Source organism: Canis lupus, chromosome 21 (genome assembly GCF_003254725.2).
Source record: "Canis lupus dingo isolate Sandy chromosome 21, ASM325472v2, whole genome shotgun sequence".
In the NCBI taxonomy this organism is placed as follows: domain Eukaryota; kingdom Metazoa; phylum Chordata; class Mammalia; order Carnivora; family Canidae; genus Canis; species Canis lupus.
Genome location: NC_064263.1, coordinates 39,440,208 through 39,457,289, shown reverse-complemented (window position 1 = coordinate 39,457,289; position 17,082 = coordinate 39,440,208). Strand labels below are relative to the sequence as shown.

Genomic DNA, 17,082 nt, shown 5'->3' with positions numbered 1-17,082 from the left:
GAGTATCAGGCATACACTGTGTGCGATATTGGATAAAAGCAGGCACATTGACTTGTGGAGAAGCTGTGGACAGAAGCTTCTTTGCCGGTTCCCTCTTTGCAGTTTATGACACTACCTCTGTTTTTGTGTGGGAGAGACTATTTTCTGGCAATGCTTTTTAAGAGATTTTAAGATAGCCTGAAGGATGTGAAACAGATGACAGTCAGGCAGCTACTGATGACCTCTGCTGGCCTGGGCAGATCCTCTGGATCTGAGTTCCTTTTTTTCCAAATTGATTTTATCAAAACTCAAAACATAGTTTAAGACAAGCCTTTTTCATCAAGTTAAGTTACCTCCTAAGAGCATTCAATATGGTCTTTTGCCTTTAACATAGCCAGGCAGTATTTAGGTTGCCCCACTCACTGTGCACCATAATTTGTCTACTTTTTCAACCACTCTGGCATTTGTACAGACCTTCCTCGACTTGTGTTGCAGTTGCATCCAGATGAACCCATCTTCAGTTGAAAATATCATTAAGTCCAAAATGCATTTACTACACCTAACCCCCCTAACATAGCGTGACCTAGGCTCAGCGTGCTCAGAGCAGTTACATTAGCGTATGCTTGGGCAAAATCATCCAATATCAAGACTATTTTATAATAAAGTGTTGAATATCTCATGTGATTTATTGAATACATACAGAAAGTAAAAAACAGAATGGTCATATAGGTGCAGTGCGGTTGAAGTGTATTGGTTGGCTGAGTGGGAGCTGTGGGTCTCTGCTACTGCCCAGCATCTAGAGAGAGTATCATTCATTCTCTGTTGTACTGGATGAGTATTATTTTTGCATCATCATAAAGTTAAAAGATTATAAATTGAACCATTACAAGTTAAGGACTATCTGTAGGTTTGTGTTTATTTTCTCCCGTGTTTTGTTTATTTGTTTGGTGTTTTTTTTTGTTTTGTTTTGTTTTGTTTTTTGCCATAGCAAAGTTACATATTCAATTAAGCTAGTATTCTTTGAGATGAAAAAGCTTGTGTTCACAAGTTGGTTGATCAAAGTGATTGAGATTCAATGTTATTTTTATTACAGCAGCATAAACATTTGTTAATCAAAACAGAAAAATCCAGCACCACAGGTTTTAAGTACTATATGTAAATAAATATAATGGGTATAGAACAGAAAAATGCTCAGACACACACACACACACACACGGCCACAAAGTGGCCTACACATTTAGAAAAGTATAAGCTATGGTGTGGCGTAAATTGATCTCTTCTTAATTTGACTCATAAGGGACTAATTGATATATATACGTATCTATATAGACATAGATATATAAATTCCTCATTGATGGGGTAATTTTAGATTTGTTTTGCTACTATATTTCATTCCAACTGCATTTGTTATGCCACTCATGTCTTTTCAAAATATATATGTGCTCCTCAACTTAAGGATAAGATAAAGATAGTGACAGTCTTATAGAATGCCTAAAATTTCCATTTAAAAATATTGCTTTCTGGTTTGCCTGTCTAGATGTCATTGAACTTTTACAATTAAACAGCTTGAATATCATTAGTGATTTATAAAACGATTTAGTTGAATGATGTTATCCTGTAAAGATAGATATACATGTCTATTAGCGTTGGAAGCACCGAAATATTTATAGACCTGTTGGCTTCACCTTGAAAAGAAGAAGTTAAGAAGACATTTATATGTTATCCTCAGCCTTTCTGTTTCCTGTGTAGAGGAGAAAAGGGACTATATTGAAGATTGTTAAGACAAGATTGTCTAATCTAGGGTAAGAAAAAAGCTTCCAGTCTTTACTGTGGGATCTGAATACTGGATCTTACCCTTCTCTTGGTCCTTGCCCAAACTTTCTTATGAATGCTTTTCTTTATTAACAAAAAATTGTGATATAGCGACTTTCCCAGTATCTAATAAGCCGTCTCTTAACTCATCGCATATAGATAGGTATAGAAAGAAAATTACAGGTAGATCAGAACATTGACAAAAATGCATGTAATAAAATGTGCATATATCCCAATTATCTATTTTTAGAACTTTCCAAACTATTTCCCACATCGTAGCTAGAATGACCACATCATTCATCCCTTATCTAAAATACTGCAGTGATTTTGAAATATTCTTAGAATAAATACGAAGTTTACCAAGTATGGTCTACCAGGAAGTGAATGGTGTGAACTTTTCCTACCTAATCTGGTACTCTACTCCCCTTTAGTTTTCCTTGCTCAAATTTTACTGTCTTCTTTCAACTTCTGGAACATACTGGAACTCCCCCTCCCCCACCCTCTCAGGCAGGGCTTTTGCCTATTTTGTTTCTGTTGAAAAGCTCCTTGACCACTCTCCAACTCTTGGACTAGTTAACTCTATTCATCTTCCTGTTAATTTGTTACTTTTTCTGTCTATCTTTCTTACACTTGGGCCTCCCAAACTTGGTTAAACTTTCCCCCAAATACCTGTCATTTTGTAATTCTTTTTTAGTTGTAGTTTACATTTATATGTGTGATTTCTTGGTTAAGTGCCTCCACACTTTAGATGACAAAGTGCATGAGAGTAGGGAATTCCATCTGCCTGTTCTTGCCATGGTTTCAGTATCCTTAGTTCTATACAGTATCTGACACATAGCTGTCATTCAAGAAGTATCTTTTTTTCAATGAGAAATGAATAAAGTGAGTAAATAACTACATTTCATACTTATTTTGTATTTTCTCATTCCTATATATATTAACATAGGTACTAATTGAGCTTTTGCTATTTTGAAGAAATTTTAAGATTCCTTCTAGGAGCCTGCTTTTGTATTTTAATATTTCTAGACCAAGAAGTTCTTTTTTACCAAACTGAAACTCCTATTGCTGAAATAAAAACTTATTTTTAAGAAAATCAGTTCCAGTAGCTTGAAAGAACAGCTGGATATAGTATTTGTGCCTTTATTACGTTTCTAACACATTTTCTAACATCATCTCACTATCTTATTTTTCTTTTAATTTTGGTTTTAGGCCATCTTTCAACTCAGTGAATTTTTAAGAATATGAAAGGATATCGATCATTTGTTTCTTTATTTTTTAAGGACATGAATTGGTATTACGAACCACAGGGTAGTCCTAAGTGTCGTAACTTCTGGGCTGACATCAATCTTACCTTCTGGGAATCATATACTAACAAGCTCTAGCCAGCATCCTCTGACGGCTCCCTTTCTCCATGGGGCCACTCAGAGGATAGGACCACTCCTAACTGAAATATTTTTAGTTTCTCAGATTGTCACGGTGCTTTCTTAGCAGGAATGAAGGGGGCTTCATAAGGAGATTGGAAGTCTCCTCTTCCACACACACAAAAATCGGCAATCTTTGTCCCCTTTGACAGCTGGTGGCATCTTTCTGAAAAGCTTTCAAATCATAGATCATTTCTTCATAATGAAACCTGTGTGGCTCAAATACAGTGGGTTGAAATTCTTATCTTATGCTGTGGTAAATACTCTAATTTAGATTCACAAAAGGATTCTGTACCCTTTACTTAGGAGAGCTGTGCAATTTACCCATAAAAAGACTGTTCAGCACCATTAGTGCATACCGTAAGTGTTCAGCAACATCATATTCATTAAACAGCACATCCTTATGCATAACCTTTTCAACCTCGAATGTTTTTTTCCCTTTGAAGAATGACAAACGACAAAGGGGTGAGGGAGCCCTCCAAGCAACATTGTTGCCTTTAAGGATGAACTTGAAAACTTTAGCTTGATCCACTCACATAGGGGAAAGAAAAAATCAGATTCTTTCTTACCTGAGGCAAGGCAGTCCCCCCCCCTTCTATAAAACTCCATGGCCAAGAGAACAACTCCCGACTTCAGACATGGGTCTTTCCACAATAGAATAGTTTTATGAGAGCAATGATTGAAAAATTCCTTAAATAACAGTTGATAAGCACCTACTGTGTCTTAAATCCTGTGTTAGTCACTGAGGGTAACAATTACTAATATTATAGAATATTAACACAACCCATACTTTCTAATCTTTGATATTACATATCATAGGTTTCCTAGCTCAATCAGATAGATTTGGGTAGGGGTAAAGGGGGTGGTTGGGAGAGGAGGAATATGGTAAAAGGGTGACAATGGGGGTAGTTCTGATTTTTGTTTTGTTTTGTTTTAAAGAGCAAGAGGGAAGAGTGTGAATTTTATTAGTGATGATTCTTTATCTTGGCAGGGGAAATGACTAACTCTGGTGTTCATCCCTTTGGCATTCTGTAGTGTTCCTATACTCACAGTAACCTCCAGTTGTCCCAGATCTTGGTGTCTTAGGGTAGTGCCTTTCTCTAAATCTGCCCTCCCCCTTTCCCTAATTCATTCAGACTTTTCTCAAACTTGTGAGATATCTTCTCACTTCCATTTTAGGTACACCTGAGAGCCTGGCAGAAAAAGAACGGCAGCTCTCTACTATGATTACCCAGCTGATCAGTTTACGGGAGCAGCTCCTGGCAGCGCATGATGAACAGAAAAAACTGGCAGCCTCACAAATTGAGAAACAACGGCAGCAAATGGACCTTGCTCGCCAACAGCAAGAACAGGTGAGCCCTGCAAAAGGAGCTGATGAACTGGAGATGTGGAATGTGCCAAGCTCAGCGAGTAATCACATTGATTGGTTTATTTGTCATAAGCATTCCTAAAGAAAAAAAGAAGGAAAGAAAGGAAGAAGCCTTCTGGAAATCCAGGATCTTAAAGAACAGTGAGGTCATATGTGGAGGACAAAGAGAGGCATCAAAACAACTGGGCATAACTGAAGTGATAACATTGTCCGAGAACATTTGCATTTGATTAATTACCTAGGGACTTATTCACGTAGGCATCACAAGTCTTCCTAGTGTAGCTTAACCATGAGTAAGCTGCTTTTCTCTAGGCCCTACTCTTCTCATCCAGAAAGGAAGGGTCCTGGTCTAGAAAAACTTTGAGGATCTTTAAACTTACTGGTCCAATGATTTTCTCTGACTTCAGAGTTAGGGTGACCATAGGTCTCAGTTTTCCCAGAATAGCCCTGGCTAATGCCTGTTTTCCAGAGTAATTATTAATAACCCCCTATTCACTTGCAAAAGTTGTCCTGGTTTGAATGATAAAGCATATAAATTATATGGTCACTCTATTTATAGCATAGGTAAATCATTGAAAACAGATTAGCACATGGCTCCTCTAAGAATTTGATTCCATTGATTTAGATGTGAGAAAGGAGGAAAAATAGGAGTTTAAATGTGTATCTTTTAAAAAATAAATCACTTTCCCAAATGTTTTTCCTGTCTCATAAGAGTACATTAATCTAACAACAATGATCCTATAGAGTAGTCCCTGATGCTTTAGATCAGACGGACCCAAATTAATGTGCAGTTTTTAGGAATCTGACATTATTACTGGAATTATCTTTTCAGTTAACTGTATTTTATAGGGGTATATAGAGCAATATATGCTCTGTTGATTTTAATGAGTTGTGACGTCTGGTATTTTATATGCTTGAATATTTGCCCACATGTAGGAATATGGACTCAGCCCCTAATGGAAAATAACATAAAGGAACACTGTAAAAAATCAGAAGTTAGAATGTCATTTAGCCATCCAGAGATGACACAGTAATTAACTATTGACACTTGTGAATAAGCTAGCACAAATTAATCTTGACACATTTGCAGACGAGTGATATCTTACAGTGAACACTTTGTAATTATATTTCAAAATGAAAATTAAATGACACTTAAAACTAGGTTGTCATGCTCAATGAAGCGAGCATGTAGCTCAACCGATTGGCAAATAAAATTCAGAATTTGAGCCACATGGTGCTTATGTACCATACTTCACTGTGTCAAACCCATACGTCTAGAGTGGATGATAGTAATTGCACTGTGGTGTTTTGGATGCATTTCTATGCAGCACTTTATCATTTAGGAGGGACCATCAATATTAGATGCCTAGTAGTGTTTCACTGGTTTGCTAAGGGGAAATAAATATTCAGAGGTTCCAGCATCTATACCTAGAGTTGCCGAGTTGTCCATTTCTGATTTGAATGGTGACAAAGAAGACTGGGCCTTTCCAATCTGATTAGACACTGTTTCCATTTTGTTTATATAGCTTTGGGAAGGAGTAGTCCCATCTCTCAAACTCTAGCCTGTGATAGGGGCAGCTTTATCATGAGTTCCAGTTTGAGCCACTCATTACCAGAAACCACAAAGCGACATTTAGGCGTAGACTGCTATTTTTTGTTATCTTGGGCTGAGCAAAATGTGATTTGGGTGTTTCCTCTGCTCTAGGCTGAAGTGTCAAAAAGATTCAAATCTACAGCTGAGGGCTGATCTGCATTCATTTCTACTTCCAAGATGGCCCATTCTAGAATAGTGGCTTTTGGAAATAGAAGAAATAGGAAGGAAAAAACCATAACTCTTGCCTATGGGGAATTACTAAACTAAGTCCTTTTGAGTAGTCTCTGGCCACTCTTCTATCTGGCATCGTACATTGACAGTGAATGTATGCTCATAAGGGGCATCTCACTGGGCTCCAGTTTTTGAGGCAATAGACAGCCTGATGCCTAACTTATGTTTTATACTAAATACCATTATGCTGAAGAAGTTGTTTGCTCCTCTGAGGGGCAGATTCAGCCCTCAACAGGGCTTTCGTTGAGTGGTTAATATTTCTTTTTATAGACCAGATGACATGTTAACATGCTGAATATGACTGTTGGATGAAGGAAGGGAATATAAACTTTGCACATGGATCCTGAACTTTAAAATTAACACTTTACCCTCAAAAGGATAAGTGGATGAATATTAAATTTTGTTTTTATTTTTTTAAGATTTTATTTATTTATTCATGAGAGACACACACACAGGGAGGCAGAGACACAGGCAGATGGAGAAGCAGGCGCCATGCAGGGAGCCCAACATGGGACTCGTTCCCGGGTATCCAGGATCACACCCTGAGCTGAAGGCAAACACTTAACTGCTGAGCCACGCAGGCATCCCTAAATTTTGTTTTTAAAAAACGCTTTGTACATGTGATATCCACAACAAAAAGATTTCTGACTTTTTGTTGTTTTTTTTTCTTTTTTGCACTCCCTTAACAATATTTGTAAGTTTTATCAGTTCTGAAAATCTTTCCTTCAGAAAAGGCCAAAGTAGACCATAAGTAATAGAAAGTTCTTTCCTGTCTTTGCTTACAGATTTTACTTTTTACATCCAAATTAAGCTCTTGAGAAAAATGTAGCCAGAGTTTTCCTGTCTTTATTCTCCAAAGATCAGATTTCCACATAGCCATTCTTTCCAGATGAGCCGTCCAGATATGGATGAACTGTTCATATGTTCACAAGTGTCATACAAGGAGTACTGTTCACCTACAGAGAAAGATTTAGGGGGTAAGCAGAGAGGTGGCACCTGTTTGAAATTTTTCATTTTCTCCAACTTACTAAGTCTGCCTCTCTCATTTTATAGGAACTCTTTCACACAGAAGTGCCCTAAAGCATTCTTGTCATTCCAAGAGAGATACCTGGGGTAATGGCAAAGGTGCAAGCATTTCATTTGAACTTAACAAAACTTTATTTCTGATAGATTGCAAGACAACAGCAGCAACTTCTGCAGCAGCAGCACAAAATTAATCTCCTGCAGCAACAGATCCAGGTCAGTGTATTTTATTACTCTCGGCTGGTTGTACTTACTTTCCTCCTTGCAAATGGAATTTAAAATGCTGCAAATGCACCCCTCTCTTGTCAACAGCACCAATAGGGCTGTTACTCAAGGATGTTGTATACAATTGTGTAAGTGGATGTAGGAAACATCGACCACACAGTGGTCTAAGCATTCTTTTCTGATGTAAGGTGTAAAGAGAATAAACCTTATATCTCTTTTTCCTTCTGTCATTTGCCCAACACAACCCAGTGGAAAACTAAATGGTTTCAAAGGTAGTACACACGTGCTCTTTTTATTGCCACAAACCACTTTTTGCTTCGTATTTTACCATTTAATGGTATCACAGGGAAAAGCTGAGGCTTATTCACTTCTTAGGATTGTCTGATTGGGTCAATTATGAGAAGAGTCTTATGACCTGGGAAAAGATTGATAATGATTAATTTGTTCTTTAGCAAATAGGAACTGCATTTCTGCCAGGAGCTGAGGGGAGTAGAAAGATCAATGAATAATTATGTGCCTTCAAGGAGCTTATACTCTAAAAAGGAAAAAAAAAAATCTTGTTCTCAAATAATTGTAACCCAATTTTAAAAATCCCTTTTATGTTGTGGCAGTATAACACGGTACATAGATCATGATTACAGTGGCCTGGGAAGGAATTCTGATTTCTGACGTTCCTTTAGAACTTGATGGCTAATGTAACTAACAGCTATCTGAGATAGGTAAGGGAAGTGACCTCCATTTTTGAAAAGGAACATAGCTATGTGACTTCTAGGAAACCATAGAGTACGGAGCCAATTGTCTAGTGATTAATCCTGAGGAATACTCATCCCAGATTTCCATCTTTCTGCCACGGCCTCTGTGCTTTCTCTTGATTGCTGTGGATATTTTCTAACCTCTGTGATTTGTGTGTCAGCCTAGTTGGGGTGGTATGTTGGGAATGATAGTATGCCTTTGCTTGAGTTTAATATTACACATTCCTCTATTTAAAAAAAAATCATTCACATATAGTCATAGTTTACTCTTCTACTCTTTCATTGGTGAAAGCCAGTGATTTTACCTTAGAGCCTTGCTTCATTTGTTAATCATACTTGGTGTTCTGTTTTAAAGTACCATTTTGGTATACCTGTACCTCATTTGGCATTTTGTCCTGCTATCTTCACTCAAAGGTTTTATCCAGTGTCTTTGTTTTTGTTTAGTTCGTTCTGATTCTATCTTCCATAAGCAAGTGTATATGTTTCAAAATAAAGAGTCCGAATACAGAGGAGATGGAATGTCTCTGGCATTTTTGACAGTCCACTTTTACAATTAAATCTTGGAATAATTTCTCATCCTGATATCTCTTTTATGACTCATGCTGAGATCCTTAATTAAGTAACTGTCCAGGTGTTCCTTGGTTCTGCCCTTATTAGAATTTTCAGTGTGTCTCCTACTGCTAAGGTCAAGATTTCTAGCCTGTGGTTTCCTACATTTTCCTCTAGATTCCTCTCTAAGAACTCTGTAGGTGTTAAATAGCCTGGTCGTTTAGTTCTCTCTGTTTCTCCTATTTGTAAAGTATGAATGGAAGAAGTTTCCTGAGATGTTCCCTGATTTCCCATTTACTTATTGTTTTTACTACATCTTTACTTACTTTACTTACTTTTACTTACTTCTTACTTACTTACTTACTACATCTTTACTTACTTTACTTACTTTTACTTACTTCTTTATTTATTTTGAATGTATTTCACTTCTCAGCCCACTGTTGTTTATATTAAGTGGCTGTCTTAATTGATGTTTGTTTTGTGGTACTGAGGATGTCAGATGAATAGCAGCCAGATCACTTCAGAGCATTTTTATGAAATATTATTAGTATTTATTGAGGTACACATGATGTTATAGTTGTAACTTTACTACATGAAATTGATGCCTTTTTCAAAAAACTATAGAATATGAAGTTAAAATATTATTCATCAGAATGTTCAATTTGAAAAGATAGGAAAATTGTTTTCCAAGTTTTCTAGTAGAAGTTTAATTGCTTTCAAAATTGTGGCTATTTCTTATTGTTTAAGTTTTTAAAAATTGAAGCTAATCAGCACTTGATCTCAGCTGTATGAATTACAAAATCAGAGAGATTCAAAATGTCAGAGTTGCATTCATTTTAGAAATACAGAAATCTTTATAATAAGGATTCATATTTTAAAAATAACAGGAAGCATAACCTGTATTTATAGTTCATTCTGTCCTGAGCTACTGTGTTACTTCATATCTTGTCAGTATTTATCTTATCAGTATAGACCATTCAGAGCATTTTTCAAATGCTGAAAAACACTCCTTACACAAAACATATTCATCTCTGACACTTACGAAGCAGGACTTTGATATTCAGACTTTTATTTTGGGGGGAATGGGAAATGGGTTAACTGTGTTTTCGGATGTGGTTTTTGACAAGCTATTGTCATGATAAAATTTAGAAGAGATTATTGTTGGGCCAGTTTTAGTATACTTTTTGAGCAAAATATGAGATGTAAGAGATGCCTCAAACATTCTTCCATCATGAAAGAAACATTTTTCCTTTGAAAACAAAACAGAACAAAGAGTAAAAATAAGGTAAGCATAAAACCTCCTTTTCCTTCTGAAAGCAAATGTGTACAGACAATTTGTGCAAGTTTGACCTTCTTTCTTCTCTTTAAATCTTGGGTCTTAGAACCTGTTAGCTAACATGGTTAGCAAGATTAAGCCATGGCAATTGGCTATGGATCATGAGGATCAAGTGGTTACATTCATGATCACTCTCTACTTCTAGTTTAAAATGCTGACTTGTGAATCAGTGTTGTTTCAGAATTTGCAAGCTGTAATAGAAACAAAGAGAAGAGTGTCTAACCTCTTGTAATAACCACATACCAATACATCTGGGCCTAATATAATTGAGACAAATGAAAACCTGAATGGTTTACACAATTTGAAAAGCAGTGTTTTTCCTTAGAGATAGGAAAAGGCATGATGAAGATAGTATTATAAAAGTCCTCATGCTTATTTTATGTGAAATCATTCAAAACTTATACATGTATTTAAAAACCATTTCATTTATGTATTTTTCTTCCTTAAGTAGAATTTTTAACATAATTTTGCCTTAATAAATCCTAACTAAATTTTGAGAGAGATACCATGTAAGCCATGTTTAGAAAGTCAGATGAATGATTTTGTGAACCAGTGTTTTTATATTTTTGATGAGTCAATTTTTGCCATTAAAAAATCAGGGTAATAACTTTAAATCATTATTAAAATGCTTTAATATTAACAGATCTTTTAGGAGGCTGTTTGCTTAGTGAATTCAAATCCCTCTGTTTGTGCTTTGGGGAAAATGGTGATTCCTCTAATTTGTTTCATATTAAGTAATTCCCCCGATATAAAGCCCAGAAAAAGTTAGACATTTTTGATATTTCCAGGACAGAAATAGCATAGTTTTCATCAAGTCTATGGAAAGCCAAAATAATAGATGTGGAATATAGGCCCTTCGAATTGGGAATGTCGATTCTCATGCTTTAATTCCAAATGACAGATAATTGCTTCAGTAATATTATCTTTTTTGTTTCTACTGTTGCACTAGAGTGTCTTAGTCTTTTGAAGCATTTTATTTATGAATTATGTTGGCCAGTAAACAAAATACACTTTTAGTCTGTTGGACATATCAAAGTATATTTACAATATTTAAATCAACTACTAAATATAAGACTAGTTTAAGCAAAGGAGAAAATACTTTATAAATACTACTTTCTTGATCCATCCATAAATTTATTTATTCAACCTCAATTGACCATGTCATGGTTTTTGAATCTAGAGAAGATAGTCTTCATGGACACAACATACCACATTCTTCACATTCTTTGGTTTCAATAGCACATCACTAGGAACACATTTAGTGATGACATTTTATTGCTAAAACTTAATCTTTGGAAGAGAATTCAGCTTATGAAAATATCTCCATGAGAAATTTGCTTTTCCAGACATGAGCGGTGTTATCCCATTATCCATGTCTCTTCAACCCCCAATTTTAGAGTTATTCAAGTGGCTTATATTGTGTGCCATACAGGCAGTATCCTCTCCTCACATCACTGATGGAACCACAGTGGTCTCCTAACAATGGACTTGCTGGTTGGGGTTTTATTTGGGTATTTGGCTTCCTGGGCCAGAGCCAACAATTTAGTGAACTCATACACACATGCCTTTTTTAGTATAATTATGAAACTTGAAATTCTTAGCTTCTTGTTAATCGTTATGATTACTAATCTTTATGATTAATGTATAATATGCATTGCCCTTTCCTCATCATTTAATACATGCATCAGATGGCAAACTCCATCTATGGAAGGTCTGAACTAAATGCCATTGCTGCTGCTTTCCACATACTCTTTGTCTCCTCTGAAAGCTTTCTGTTTTAAATGCTGTAATATAGGTTGTTTATTTACAACATAAACATTTATTTTTTTTCTTCCTGAAGCTTCACTCTGTATATGAGTATATGTTTTTCAGACACAGTATATTTTCTATTTTGACTATAATATATTCCTGTGTACTCTTCATATATTTTGTGTGTCTCTATGTGTTTGTCATGAGATAGAGCACCCACATTCAATATGCATTCTTCCTCTTCAAGTCTGGTAACCAGGAGAGATGCTAATATTACAAGAAAGGAGATGATTATTCTTAAAACTATTAAACAGAATAATTTGAGATGTACTCTCACCTTTTAAGGAGATAAACCTTACCTATTGTTTCCTTCAATATGATTAACTATAGGCATTTCAGTTATCTGCTGAGCTGAATAAGGACTACCTTTTTATGTGAAGTAGTTGTCTAAAGATCAGAAATAATTACTTTGTACATTAGCCTTCATGGCCTGTATGACCTGGTTAATTAATTTTTTGCTAGGATAATAATAATAGATATATATTTGAGGGTATGCTTCATCATTAAGTATCTAAGTGACCTCTAATTTTAAGAGCTGGACCTTGGCATTTATTGTCTTTTGGAGATGGCTGCAGGAGCCAACGTAAGCCTGATGAAAGTCAGGAGCCCTGTAGTCTCACGCAGTCCCTCTGTCTTATGTTTTATCTTTGTTAATTGTATTTAGCATTGATAAACAAAAAGCAATTACAGTGCTCCTGTTTTGGCTCCAGCCAATAGTTCTTTTTTGTGTTATTGATCAGGTAACGAATCTCCTTCCAACAGCCTCTGAACAGGACTAAATAAACCCACTGGAAGTAATTTGATACTACTATTGGCACTGTACATGTATCTGATACTCTCTTGCAATGAAATGAGAGTTATAAACAAAGCTTAGAAGTCTAGGATTAGCCCCCAGCTTCAGCAAGCCCTTAAAATATTTTGTAATTCTATCTTCAATCATGAATTAGCCAGGAAAAACAGACCCTGTCTCCTCTATTTCTCTGCTGTATGCTGTTTTTAATTGCCCACAGGCAGACTGTTGTGATCTTCTTTGGAAGTTTAAAACCAAGATAAAAATGCAAATCTAATTATTTCTTTTATGTAATCTAATTAACTTTTTAAGTAATGATAGATGCTCCATAGCTTGCTTCAAACATTTTAATAATGAAGTTTCTGAATTATAAAGAATAGGTAAAGCTGCTATAATTCATAAATAGCAAGGGCCTTCACAACTAAAAATATAAATTATCTGGGAATTAGGAAAACTCCATGTTAGCCATGCTAGACTGTTAAAGTTGGAGTGGCTCTAAAAATAAGTGATGCTTGCCCAGATCCTATGAATTACTGTATGGAGGTATTAATCAGCTTGCTACCTGTTTTCTAAATGTGGCCTATGGCAAAGATCTTTCAGCAGACCAGAACCTGAATCTCAGTGCTTTCCAGGCATTGCGGTTCAGTTTCCCCCACCCTCTCTAGGTGACCCTACCCTTCTCTATTTTACCTGCTTATACTTATCTCTGAAACCAGTCCCCAGCTCTGTCTCAAACTACTGATACTAAAAATTCCGGGAAACCAAAGTCTTTGCTTCTTTCTAGGATTAATGAAAAAGGAAGAGTACATGACCTCCTCAGAGGCAGGAGGGTAATGGAGCAGAGTGAGCAGATGATCCAGGTGGTGTGGGCATGTGACATTATGTAACACTGAATCAATCCCATGGGGAAAAGGCAGCTCTCTTCTATTTTTTTCTTGATCTCTTTGATTACATTGAGGGCTCAGTTTAGTGTTAGTCTTTAATACCTTTCTAGGATGTGCTAATCTCTCTCTGTAGGAAAGACAGAGAAAGAGAGAGAGAGAGAGAGCGCATCTTAGTCTCAGAGTCTTTGGAGGCAATAGCATTTAGCTACAAATAAAATAAAAATAAAAATAAACTAGTTTTTCATACTTATCTGCTTATCTTGTATTTATGACAGGAGATTTTAGGTTTCTATTTGAGGTAGTGATATGAAGTTTCCTTTTGAAATAAATGTATTTAAGCAAAAACAAGTCAATTTAAATAAGAAACTTAAGCAAATAATAGTTGTGTACTTGGGTGTGACTTAATGATAAATTTTGGGAAACCTTTGAAAAAGCATTACAGTAAGAGGTATTAAATGATCCCCTTCTACTCTGCTTCCACTTTAATAGAAGGTTAAACTTGGAAACATCATTTAGAGGTCCTCATGATTCCCATTTGCTCATTGAGGGGAGGCTGGGTAGCTATTCCTTGTAGACGACTATATTGTGATTTTATCATTAAGCGATATTTAAAAAAATAATCCTGACATTATGGTTGTTTTTTTTTAACCTCTTATGGAATTAAAATGCCTTTTCTTTTTATGAAGTAAAGGTGACAATAGATGGTATAAACTTTGTTTTTTTGTTTTCCAGTAGTTTATTTGGTAAAATAAGACAGATAGATAGATAGATAGATAGATAGATAGATAGATAGATAGATATACACACACACATATATACACACACATATTTATATATCTATATATCTATATCTATATCTATCTATATCTATATCTATATCTATCTATATCTATCCCCAGTCTTGTTTTTCTTTGAAATTTCTTTGGAACTTTTTGTCCAGTCCAAATCCTGTACTTTACAGAAGAAAACTGAAACTCCAGACTTGTCCAAGCTTAAAAAGCTAAATATTGTCAGCTATGAGTGGTACCCGACTTTCTCAACTCCTTAGTCCAGTGCTATTTCCAACATTCCAGGTTGTGCCTCAATTTGCCCTTTTTGTGACTTGAATAAATCTTAGTGCACTTTAGTTTCTTAGTTTGTAAAATGTGGATAATAATACCTAACATCTAAAATCTCATTACATTTTCTTTGTCCTTAAACAGAAAAAAATTGAAGATTTGCCATTAGAGTCAGTTTATATACCAGAACTACTACAACTGTGGGTATATACCCACAAGGAAAGAGATAAAAAGAACATAATTGGAATCTTTCTATAGTGTAGTATGAAATGTATTCATGGCTGAGTGACTCTTTTGGTATTTACATATAAACTTCTTAGATAGTTAATTATTTTACTATCTGGGGGCTTTAAAGTGTTAGGTCTTTATATTGAGGGTCAGTCACCCTTAATGTTAATACTTTTCTTTATAGCTACCTTCTCCAGCTGACAAAAGTGAGCAGTGAGTGACAGCATTTGATGCCAGTTGTTCTCAATCTTGATTGTATCTTGTGATCACTTGGAAGCCTTTTAAAAATACCAATGCCTGGGTTCCATCCCAGAGATTCTGATTTAATTGGCCGAGGGTATGGTCCTAGTGGAAGATTGTTAAAAACTCTATAGATGATACTAGAGGACAATCAAGATTGAGAAATACTGCTTTATACAGCATAATGCAGACTAAATGATTAAATGTGAACTCTGAGTTGTTTGGATTATCTATCTGCCTACCTAACATCTATCTATATCTATAGGTAATAGATCTAGATCTAGATCTAGATAAACAGGGTTGCATAGCTTAAACAAATAATTTTTTAACAGTTGAAATATACCTTTGACTTTGGTCACAGCTATATTACTAACTTTTAATAGATCATGGTTTAAATAAGTTAAATAAATTTAGTTAATTGTTCTAATAACTTGATTTTTATGTATATATAAGTATACTAGCAAACAGGACTGTGTTGAAATCAGAATATTTTTTTTCCTTTGCGGGATAGTATTTAAAATATAAATGAAGCATAGCCTTTCCTAATAATATTAAAACTTTTAGAAAGTAAATTTTCAGTTACTATTTAAACAAAATGACCCAGGAAATCCACCTGTTATATATTTTTATGTGTTTTTTAAAAATTCCCTATAAAATTGACTATATCTTGATATATATGTGTAATGTATGAATAAGAATACACCTCTGAGCTAGATTTGTACATATAAGTAGGAGGTATAGAGGATAAGATGCATTATTTCAGAGTGCATGTATGTCATTTAAATTTTTTTTAGAACTAGCACAGGTATTGGTTACATTTAAATTCCAGTTCTTCTACTAGCTAGCTCAGTGATCTATTTTGCTACTTACTAGCTATGAGACAAGTTTCTTAATGTCTCTGAGCCTGCATTTCTAATTCCTAAAAGATGGGGAATAATAGTACCTTATTTGTTGTGAGATTAGAGATCATTATATAAAGCCTCTAGTAAGTGCTCAATGCACAGTATCTATCAGCATCATTATTGTTGTTGTATACTAGGTATAATCCCAGAGAACCTTATAGAAAAATATATATATACATATTTTGTACCTGTGTGTATGTTTGTATGTACATACACATGCATATTTAGAACCTAGAAATTAGTGATGTGAATATAGGGTAATCAATGTGGATGCACTTAAAACAATTATTATTACCATGATAATCTAAAGGAAAAGAAAAAGCAACAATTTTCTCTGGCTACCAAAGGAGAGCTGTTTCAATTGTCAGTGAGAGGAGAGTAGGGTTTATCAGGCACTCAGAACTGGTTGGCTGAGAATTAGACAGGGCTGCCTGGAGATTGTCTAAAAAGGAACATGGCATTTTATTCTGGAAAATAGGGTCAAATTCTCACCTTTCACACTAAAATGGGCTTTTCTATTAGATCAATAGTGCTTGTGAAGTTGGATAGTAAATGAACCTTTCCAATTTATTTTATAGCTTTAAAAAAAATCACAGATGAAGTTATGTGATGTAGCAGCACAAAATGCAAAAGTCCTTCTTGTTTAAAATAAAGTTGTTCATATAAATCTTGTGTACGCCATCTCCTGTAAGTCAAGCATTTGCCCAGCTTTTGTGAATTATGTCTATACTTAGAATTTAAGAAGTTAAACAGTATGCATACCAGACTTGAGAGATGGGAAATAAAAATTGATATACTGTGTGACACTTGATATAGCACAGGGAAATATCTTTTAAATTCTGAAAGGATGTACTGACATAACCATTTTTAATTCACGTAA

The 17,082-nt window shown here is 35.2% G+C and overlaps 1 protein-coding gene across 36 annotated transcripts in view; it reads left to right on the top strand.

Annotated features, from left to right (window-relative positions):
• Window positions 1-17,082, top strand: part of SOX6 (SRY-box transcription factor 6) — a 665,863-nt gene that overhangs the window by 461,578 nt on the left and 187,203 nt on the right. For all 36 annotated transcript variants that reach the window (XM_049099117.1, XM_035703772.2, XM_035703769.2 and 33 more), the window contains 2 exons: window positions 4,392-4,564; window positions 7,577-7,645. In XM_049099117.1, coding sequence (XP_048955074.1) covers window positions 4,392-4,564; window positions 7,577-7,645 — 242 coding nt within the window. The remainder of the gene's footprint in view (window positions 1-4,391; window positions 4,565-7,576; window positions 7,646-17,082) is intronic.